The sequence below is a fragment of the Macrobrachium nipponense genome, chromosome 45 (assembly GCF_015104395.2).
Source record: "Macrobrachium nipponense isolate FS-2020 chromosome 45, ASM1510439v2, whole genome shotgun sequence".
NCBI lineage: Eukaryota > Metazoa > Arthropoda > Malacostraca > Decapoda > Palaemonidae > Macrobrachium > Macrobrachium nipponense.
The window spans coordinates 35689734-35701736 of NC_061105.1; the positions used below are offsets into that span (position 1 = coordinate 35689734).

At 31.4% G+C, this 12003-nt stretch overlaps 1 protein-coding gene across 1 annotated transcript in view; it reads left to right on the forward strand.

Moving 5' to 3' along the window:
- LOC135214475 (probable helicase with zinc finger domain) overlaps positions 1-9792 on the forward strand; it is a 78900-nt gene extending 69108 nt beyond the window's left edge. Inside the window, exon 6 of the mRNA XM_064248822.1 lies at positions 6306-9792. Coding sequence (XP_064104892.1) covers positions 6306-7494 — 1189 coding nt within the window. The 3' untranslated portion in view covers positions 7495-9792. The remainder of the gene's footprint in view (positions 1-6305) is intronic.
- Positions 9793-12003: the final 2211 nt, after the last annotated feature.

The window sequence follows — 12003 nt, forward strand, 5'->3', positions numbered from 1 at the left end:
GACGCTAGAGAGAGATAGATCGATAGATATATAGATCGATAATATAAGAGAATATAGAGATATATCAAGAGTAGACATAGATATAGATTCTATTATAATATATAGATCTAATATATATAGATATAGGAGATAATATAGATAGATAATATATAATAATATGATTACACATAGCTATCGATATGATATATATATATTATAATTATTATATAAAATATATATCTATATATATATATACAGATCTATATATATATATATATAGATCTATATATATATAGATCGATATATAATATAGATCTAATATATATATAATAATATATAGATATATATATATTAAAATAATATATAATAGATCTATATAATTAGATCTATATTATAATATATATAGATATATATATATATATATATATATATATATTATAATAATTCCTATCTATCTATAATATCTATATATCTATATATAATATTATATTATCTATACATTATATATTATTATATAATAATATAGCCCCCCCTATATATATATACTATCTATATAATCTATTATATATATATCTATATATATTATATATATATATAGATATATATGATATATATAGATTCTATATATAATATATATAAAGATCTATATATATATATATATATATATATATTATATATAGATCTAATATTATAGATATATATATATATATATATATATAAGATATAGATCCGATATATATATATATATAGATCTATATATATATATTATAGATAGATCTATATTTATATATATAGATTATATTATCAGAGATCTATCTATATATATATATCTATATATATATATATAAATATATCTATATACTATCTATATATCTATATATATATAATTCTATATTATATATATCGATATACATATTATATATATATATAATAATCTATATATTATCTATTATATATATCCATATTTTCAGAATATATATATAATCTCTACTATATATATAGATATCTATATATATATAATAATATAGATCTATATATATTATATTATATAGATATAGATAGATATAATATTATATATAGTTATACATATCTATTAGATATATATATATTATATATTAGATATATATCTATATATATATATATATATATAATAATATATATAATATATATATATATGTATCGAATATTCATATATTATATATATATATATATATAATATATATATATATATAGAAATCTATATATATATTATATATATATATCGATATATATATAGATCTATAAATATATATATTATGTAAACTATATATATAATATATAATATATTATATATATATTATTATATATATATATATATATATATGATAACTTGATCACAAAGTCATATAAAACTGTGATGCTATGATATATAGATATATATATAGGATATAGATATATCTATATTATATTATATTATAGATCTACATATATATATAATATATATCAGATTATATATAAAATATATATAGATAGAATATAGATATTTATATACATATATAATATATATATATATATATACTAATTATAGAGAATATATAAAATAAGATAATAATAGATATATATATATAGATATACAGAGATAGATAAGATATATATACTATACAATATATATTATATACATATATATATTATATATATATCTATATTCTATATAATAAATATATTAATTTCTATAGATAATACAATATATATATATATATATAAAGACTATATATAATAATATTATTATTATATATATATAAGAAATTATATAATATTATATAAATATATATAATATGTGTAAATATTATAATAGATATATATTATATATATATATATATATATTATATAATATAGAATATATTGAATAACTTGAACGAAGTAAGTATTATAAAACCGTGATGCTATGTTATAAATAAAGGTTTTTTTGCCACGAAGGAAAAAAATGAAAAAAACGAGTTGGCCGAGTACTTTCGGTCCTATTCGGACCCTTTACTGAGGCATACTGGTTTTACAAAGAACACCATAGTCAAAAGAAGGCTTAATATACAAACTGACACTACCAATTAGCCATAAGGGTTGATTTTTCACTCTACAGAGAGGAGGAGGAGTCATAGGCTAGCCACACCTTGAAGGATACCCGCGGTAAACAAGTGATTCTTCCAGAAAAACAGTTCATTTTGAAAACAACACAGGAGCATATACAATTTAATATCATGAATTTTTACACAAATTTTCCCAACAAAAATGATTATTAATGAAAAGACGAAGGAAAATATAAATATATATATATATATATCGACAAGAGAAAGAGGGAGAGAAAATATCGAACCAGAAAGGAGAGAGAGACGAGAGAGAGAGAGAGGGAGAGATAGAGAGAGAAGGAGGAGAGAGAGAGAGAGAGAAAGAGAGGAATAGAGAGAGAGAGAAAGAGAAGGAGAGAGAGGAAGAGGAGAAGAGATGACAGACAAGAAGAGAGAGAGGGAGAGAGAGAGAAAGAAAAAGAGAGAGAGAGGAGAGAATTAATAACTTATTATACTGTGGGACTAATTTATTAGTTGTTCATTTATTTTGAGGTCCTTCATAAAACATCTTTACAAATATATGGGTCCAAATGGTACATTCCCAGACTAAGATTTAGGTTGTTTTTATTAGTGATTTGTATAATTGCCGATTCCAGTAAATTTCTTGAAACATAATCATTAGATCTAGCAATTACCGAGGCATCACCCCAATTAATACAATGAGATTTTTCACTCAGTTAGAACAGCCCAGACTTCAAATGCACTGTTTATCCATCTGAGTGAAAAATCTCATTGTATTAATTGGGGTGATGCCTCGGTAATTGCTAGATCTAATGATTATGTTTCAAGAAATTTACTGGAATCGGCAATTATACAAATCACTAATAACAACAACCTAAATCTTAGTCTGGGAATGTACCATTTTGGACCCATATATTTGTAAGATGTTTATGAAGGACCTCAAAATAAATGAACAACTAATAAATTAGTCCCACATGTATATAGTTATTAATTCTCTCTCTCTCTCTCTCTCTCTCTCTCTCTCTCTCTCTCTCTCTCTTCTCTCTCTCTCTCTCGTCTCTCTCTTTTCTCTCTCTCATCTTTCTCTCTCTCTCTCTCCTCTCTCTCTCTCTCTCTCTCTCTCTCTCTCTCTCTCTCTCTCTCTCTCTCTCTCTCTCTCTCTCTCTCTCTCTCTCTCTCTCTCTCTGGTTCGATATTTTCTCTCCCTCTTTCTCTTGCTCAATATATATATATATATATATTTATATTTTCCTTCGTCTTTTCATTAATAATAATTTTTTGTTGGGAAAATTTGTGTAAAAATTCATGATATTAAATTGTATATGCTCCTGTGTTGTTTTCAAAATGAACTGTTTTTCTGGAAGAATCACTTGTTACCGCGGGTATCCTTCAAGGTGTGGCTAGCCTATGACTCCTCCTCCTCTCTGTAGAGTGAAAATCGCCCTTATGGCTAATTTGGTAGTGTCAGTTTGTATATTAAGCCTTCTTTTGACTATGGTGTTCTTTGTAAAACCAGTATGCCTCAGTAAAGGGTCCGAATAGGACCGAAAGTACTCGGCCACTCGTTTTTTCATTTTTTTCCTTCGTGGCAAAAAAACCTTTATTTATATATATATATATATATATATATATATATATATATATATATATAGATATATATATGATATAATATATAGAGATATAGAGATATAGAGATATAGATGATATATAGATATATATATATATATATATATATATATATATATATATATATATATATATATATACACACACACACACACACACACACATACATACTGGTAGTGCCCAGCTTACGACAGGTTAGGCTTACGGCTTTCCAAGGTTACGATGCTTTTTGATTATATTTATCAGAAATTGTTCCCAAGTTTACGACATGTTCCAAGGTTACAGCACTTGTGCCGCTGATCTGGCAGAAGAAATATGACTCCTAAAATACAAAATAATTAACATTTGAAGGTGTTTTGATGAAAAATGCAATGAAAATGCAGTTTATATAGTTTTTAATACACCCAAAGTATTATAAGTAAGGTTTTCTTAGAATTTTTGGTGATTTTCCGGCATACAGCGATTTTTTACTTAGACACGTCTCAAGAATGGAACCCTGTCGTTAGCCGGGGACTGCCTTATATAGAATTGTCATCTGTAGAGAAAGATTTAGAAAAATTGTCACTATTGACTTAATCTTCAGAGCACTGCATGGAAATTGAAAAGAAAGACCAAAAAAATTGTGATACATTAAGAATCAGAGGGAAACAATAATAAAATTATATAATGCTTTAGTAGGACCCCACCTAGGGCATGTCATTCAGTTCCTGTTGTCATCATAAAGGAAGGACATAGGAAGAACAGAAGCAGTGGCCAAATAACCAAACTAATAGCATGAGTTTCATAACTTCGATAGAAAAGGAGGCTAGAATCCCTTAATACTTTGTACTCTTGAAAAGTATTTATTTTTATTAAGTAGTAACCAAACTAGAACTAAAGGTTTCAACAGCAGCCTCTGTGGGAACTTCCACATTGTAAGATAGCTAATTTTTGGAACATTACCCGCTGAGCTTTTGAATAGCACCATTACTTTATGGACACATTAAGTAAATTGATCACAAGCTCTTGTGATTTTTTTCTTAAGTACAAAGGCATCCCACTGTTAGGTATTACATGTGCAAATTTTGTCTTTGTTCCAATATTTTTTTCACAATAGAGAAATAAAGACTTTTTACTTTGCCATTCATTTAGCAGAGCTTAGGCATCCCATCTGCACTATGCTTGAACATTTTTTTTTTATTAATTTATTTTTTTGTTTTTATCTAGGAGAATTTTATTGTGGAAAATTGCCTGTCACATTAATGACATTTTAGGCTTATTAAAGAGTAATATTATTTCAAGACTCACACTTTTGATGATACTTTTTATTATCTTCACATTAAGAACTTATGTGGACTTCATACTCATTTTTGTTATATAATCCATTGCCAATTTTCTTGCTTTGGATCATAGTTCCTCTCGTTTTGTGTTCTTTTTCCTGTTTCTCTTAACCTGTCTGGTGTTGCATGCAGTATGGGTGTTCTGCTTTTGTTTTGTAATTTGTGAATTTCTTCCCAGGGCCAAATCCAATACCAGCAGCAACCATCATGCGGTACCATCAACCCTCACAGTTGCAATATTGGTTTGAGGGCTCATTCACTGCTAACTGAAAATTATTAATCTTACCATAAAAAACAATTTTTTACATTTTCTGATGTTTTTAATAAGATAACAGCCCGAGAAGAGCCTTTATTAGGCTCAGAGGTCTACATAAACTAATCCTTTATATAATAATAATAATAATGCAGTTTTTTATGATAACCTAGAAAGGGACAAACGTTACTAACACCTTTAGAGTTATCCACCAGTTTGTGATGATTTGGTCTTAATCCTCTCAGTTTTGCTAAATTCAAGAAACACATTCATGGTTGACTCAGTTTTATTGTTAAGTAAGTTTGTTCTAATGTCTTGCAGAAGAGATCTGTCCCCAGAATATTGTGAAGTTCATCCATCGTAAGTCATCATCTCTATGGGAGCAAAACATTTGTCCAAACCACCTTTTGTGATGCTTGATTTATTGAAATGACAAAATTGCTAAGGTTGGCAAAGGTTGACTCACTGGTCAACACAAATAAGTCACTTATTTGAATTGTAAAATGTTCTAATTTAAAACATGCTGGAATTGAATTGTAGTATTCATAAAAGCAGAAAAGATACCCTTAATAGTTTTAGGGAAAATTAAAACTTAACATCTATTATTGTGAAGTAGGTTAGATTTAAAATGAATAAATTAATTCCCTTACTACATAGGTTGTAAATGCCCACAGACCACCAGTAAATGAGTTTGTCAAAACTCTTGACATAACAAAGATGATATGATATTAACTTCAGTTGCAGGATTTTCAAGGCATTGTCATTCATAGTATACTGCAGTATTTTCATTGTATTGTCAGATGCGATAGATATCGTTGCTTAGTCAACTCAACTTAGAAGTTGCTAAATTGTTAGTGTATAATTTTGTATTTTAATTTACGTTTGCTTGATGCTCTTCAATAAAATAACCTCACTGACAAAAGTAATCAATGGTGACTGATGATTTCATGTTTTAGGAATGAAAGCATTGTGAAATGTGTGCAAAAGAAGCTGCAACTATTGTTAAAAAAATTATATTACACTTACCAATACTAATCAGTAATGCAATTTTGTTTTTATTTTCAGTTCCCATTCTAGCAACAGTGATAGTAGAACATCCTTTAGACCTCAAATTCAGCCAATATCTCGACCACCTCCCGAACCAAAGATGCATTCTGGTTTTTCTGCATCATTTGTAGCCCATCAAAAACAACTTGATGCCCAAGATCAGCATCCTGTTCAGAGGAGGCCAAGCTTTCCTACGTATCGGCAGAATGGGGAGATTATGTCAGATGAATCGGCTCTTCCTACTCCAGATGTAGTTCGTATCATAGATGACATAATTAGTGACAGGTCACCTACAAAAACTACAAATCAGTGGCACTGGGGGGAGTCTGAAGATGGTTCCAAGTTGGACCCTATTCAAGACATTTGTCAGGCACCAATGGATTTATGGTTAGGAGGAAATCAGCCTAATAGGATAAGGCCTTCTCACTCAAATGTTCAGCATTCTGCTTCCCCATCTTGGTTAGGAGCATCTGCTAATATTGGTAAAATTGTTACAGTGCAAGAAGTGGAAGCTGGTTTAAGGAAGAGGCAAAAAGCTCATGAACTGAATATTGGTAATTCATCAAGTCTCACAGCACCCCAAGCATCTTCTGGGCTACCAGCAACTCACACTTCAACAGGGCATCCATATTTCCATGGGGACAGTGAAAATTCCAGAAGAGGTAGAGAAGGTGAGGAAATAAAAGATGTGCGAAGTGGAAGAGTGGATGTTCCTCCTCCACCTGGTTTTAGTGGGCTTAATAGACTAGTTGACCCACTGACACAGTTAGAACTGAGAGATGTTGAACCTGTTGGGCACAGAACCCCCAGTATCCCTTTGTACTTGAGACGTGGAAGTCGTGAAACATCTTCCATGCGTGGGTGCAATTCTCCGCTGAGTACTCAAGGTTCAAGTAGTACTAATTCTAGTAATAGTTATGTTATTGGATCTTCCGTGTGGAACAGCAACTCAGCAGATTTACATTCCTCTTCATCGCAAGGAGACTCAAGTTTTAAAGACATGTCATTTCTCCATTCTGGAGGACATTCAGTTGGGGGACAAAGTCAGTTGACTCATAATTCAAATAACAAGACTTATGCGGGAGTGTTGAGGTCCTCATTGCAACAGTCGCCTATAGACCAAAATGAGGAGTCTAATTATCTTTTAAAAGACTTAACTGATAAGCGACATTGTATGTCAAACCATCTTTATCAGTATTTCCCATGATTTAAATTTTTGTTTATGTACAGATCATATGAAATTGATTATTTTTCATCGATTATCTGAGTATTGTCTCGTAGTTTTATGCCGGATCATATTTTACCTTTAGTGGAGAGATTTTCAAAGGAATCTTGAAATTTAAGGTAATGCTTCAATTGAATTCAACCAATTGACCACAGAAATTTAAAAACCTACTTTCCTGCATTGAATTAGGCTTACGGAAACTGGAGATTTTGGTGTTTTCTTCAATTATATAACAATAATGGAGGGGGCATTCTGCACAACCAGTAGAAACATACAGTCTGTAGAACCATAATTATGGTAAATACTTTTTTATAATTATAAAAATAACATTTTCTGGATTCTTACCTTTTTTTCAATCTATATTTCATTTAAGTGGGAACTTACAGGAGAAAACGGGTTACGGGCAAAGTGAACATATAACATCAAAGTATACATCAGCCTTATAATAATTTTACTAAAGCATTTATGGCTATCCTGTTTACAATTTTAATTTATTTATCTTCAGAAATTATTGGTTTGCTGAGCCAGATTATAGTAGAGCTTAGTTTTGGCATGTTACATTAGAATGTCAGAAATATGAGATTAGAAGTTTGGGTGTATGTTTTGAAAAGTTGATGATGTAACTGTACATTTAGTTCTATAAATAAGAAAAAAAACAGAAACAAAACATTTGCATGTGTGGCAGTTTTTCCATCTACTTGCATTTTTATGGTTTATTAAATTGTTTACTGAGACCTTATTTCCCAGTACGTATATCCCTCCTTTTCTTGAGAATTTAACAGTGATCACCCATCTTCCATTGCTTGCTCTCAGTAAGTTCATAATTTTTAAATGTTGTAAGTATAACAAACGGCAAAAGTATGCTCTCTCTCTATTTTGGATAGCAAGAGTTTTCCTAGGAGTATTAAAACTGTGGCAAGTTCTCCAGGAATCCATTTTTATTAAAATTATAAATGTTTAAATAAAATTTTGTTTAACCCACCAACTTTTTATCAGACGGTTTTCTCCTGTTGAGTGGTGATAATTGTGAATTTTACATGAATGTGTGACCCACCCCTGGTTGATGAAGCTAATGCATTATTGATAGAACCTCTAGTATTAAGTTGAAAATTTTATAATGAAATTTTTATATTATTTGGTACCATTGGCAGTTGAAAAGATTCCTTGGACTGATTCACACAAAGGTTACGGCACTCTGTAAGAATGAGGCTTTGTGGTGATACTCAGAATTGGCTTCTCTTATTAAAACTGCATTTATTTTTTCTTCAATCTCTGTACCAGTATTTCATTGAATATTGTAAATAAGTTGCATGTGAAATTTATACACTGTAATTAGTAGCAATTAATGTTTGTATATTTAGAAGTACAATTAATCTTCACTCAGAGTAATTCACCTTCATCTATTTTGTTTATGAATAAATTTAGAAAGGAAAGAAACGGTGCATATTTTGTAAAAAAAAAAATAAAAAAAAAAAGACATCTTTAAATGTTGTGTGTATTGTAAATATAAAGTGAATTAGTAATGTAAATATGTTAATAGATGTTTGCATACATATATTTATATGTAATGTATAGTGTTTATATATTTTTATGTGTATGCAGATATTTAAAATGGGACACACATACACGTATTACTTGTACATGATAATTCACTGACGTGACCAGTTGTATTCTGAGGAATATCTAGTTCCGCAGCAATATTTCAGCATGTTATTTCCTGTTAGTACCGATTAGCAAAAGAAATATTTTACATACGCATTTAGGTCAGAGTGTTGGATTAGTGTTCAGAGGGTAGGGAGTGATAGTTAATTGTTGGTTATAGAAGAACGAAATAGACATAGATTGATTCTCAGCATACTGGTATGTTGACACGTTATTTTTTATTGTGTGATCTCATTCTGATTTGTTGGATCTGAATTGGAATTCAAAATTGCTGGTACATTTAGGAAAGAGTTATTGTGTTAAATAAAATGTACCTGTATGTGTGTGTCTGATTGTGGTTTGGATGTGGACGTGTGTGTGTGTGTGTGTGGCGCGTGCATGCATGTGTAATTATACAGTATATTCAAGTTAAGTGATTGTCTATGATTATGATTGGAGAGTAACGAAGCCCTGTGTGAAATTTTAAAAATTAATGCGGATTAGATGTTCATCGAGGATGAGGCACTTTTTATAAATTTGTTTCGTATTTTATCTTTTGACTGTTTTATGTTCTCGTTATGTTACGTGTTTTACTGTGTATTCACCTTCATCAATAAAAAAAATGAATTTACAATAAACAGAAAAGGCTTTTTATCTCCTCTTGATAGAAAAGACTGCTCATATCCTTGTTGGCTGTTTGAAATTCAGCAATTTCAAACATAAGACAGCTGAGAAGTCAAGTTTGAGGTAGAAGGGCGGTAGAAGGAAAATGTTACAAGTAGGCAAAATATACAGTTTTGTAAAAGTTGTTAACAGCTAATACTTGGAATACTGTATATCATCCTCATCATCATTATCGTTAACTCTTAGGACTCCTTTTGCCCCACTTATATTTCAGTTACTGCAGTATCGGTTTCTTGAGTACCCTTTTCTTATTTTTTAATCTAAGGTTATAGTTTCTTCATAAATGCTCAAATTCTCCCATTTTTTTCATTTATTGGAGTAACTTGGTGAAAAGTTATTACCGTGGATTCGGTTTCCAATAGCTGTATTCCATATTTGCTTCATAAATCTATTTGGTCACTTCAGTAAATAAACCATGTAACTGCTTCTGTTAATAATACTGGAGAACATTGTACGTATTTCCAGTAGTGTAATCATGTTTGTGTATGCTTATGTACAATCAATTTAATAATTATCATTCAGCTCTCTTACATACTTTTGACATCTTATCCGTTTCATTGAGATCAATAAGTATTCTTGTCTTCTTTATTTATGCTCCCATTTTTTAAATATTTTACCATTTTAAAGTTAATATAAATATTTTTATGTGGCTTTAAATATGCTGTACATTTCATACATTTTATCTTCATTTAGTTCCAGTGTTTCTGCTCATCAGACTTTTGCTGCTATTTATCACCATTTTTCATATTACAGTACCTTTAGTGTTGCCAATAAATGGTAGGAACTGTGTATCATATAAGGGAAATGTAATTACAGCCATCAACTCCGCTATACATATCGCAGTGCAGCATTTGCGGCTTCAATTAATCACAGATTTTTCTGTGGAATGTACATCTCCAAATATATCACAGAAACTTCACTAATTTGCAGATTTTTCGCAGAGCAATATTCACTTATACAATTTTTATGAATGGAAAATTATTTAAACTACTAATTTCAAAATGGTACTAATATTAAGATTACATAAATCATACAGGCACGCATCAGTGATGAATATTGGAGGTGACGATGATGAATTAGCTGTGCCGTCCAATGAATGACGACGAAGATCTGACTTCACAGCAAAGTAGAGGAGTTACATCTCTGGAGCACCTCTTCCCCTTCTTCAGGCTCTCCATCCACTAATTGCACTTTTTCAGGGGCTTCAGAAGGCTTTGGAGAGTCCTTCTTCATGGTGACAGGCAGCTGCTGTTACTGTTTCTTTTGCTGACAAGGAGCTTATAATAGGGCACTGTGCACGCATCAAGGCCACTGTGAACGGTATGGAATATTCCATAGAAGGATACCATGCTTCTGTCATATCCGGTAGCTCCCTGGTTGCCATCATAATTTGGGACTGACTCTCTCAAGACAGGCCCTCATCCTCTTCCTCATTCCCGTCCCCTGAACCTGTTGTGTCTTTTTCCTCACTGACTTTGTCAGCTCTTCCAAATCCTGGTCCATCAAGGGGTCAGAGTGGGCATCAGTGATGGTGGTGACTTCATCTCCACCAAGGATACTCACAAATAGCTTTATCCCCTTATCCTATTCCTTCGTGATGTACTGGACAGTACTCTCATTCACGCCAAAATGGGGGGCTACTGCGGCGGGGATTTTGGGTCTTGGCCACGAATTCCAGGACAAATCCGAAGGACACCGACCCCCAACCCCTGGTGTGCTTCACGTCATGGCTCAGACCGTGGAGCTCTCATACCCTCTTCAAAGATGCCAAGGCCAGAAGGAAAACTGTCTTGAGCGTCAAGTTCCTGTCAGATGAGTGACACAAAGGCTCATATGGATCCTTAGTGAAGCTCTTGAGAACCAAGGAAACATCCCACATCAGAGGCTTGAGCTCCCTAGAACTCAACTGCTCAAACCCTTTAACTAGCAAGAAAAGTTCCCAGGACGAGGAGATGACGATACCCCTAATGCGTAACACTAACTCGGGACCGTCCTGTAGCCACTACTGGCAGAAACGGACAAACGTTTCTCATCTCTGAGGAAGGTTAAAAGTCTGCTATTTGCTAAATAGAGGTTGCAAGTGGAGAAAAAACCCGTTTATGACACCAATCACAGTAGATTGCCCATAGCCTTGGTAAACCATAGAGGTTGACTTTCTGAGACTGC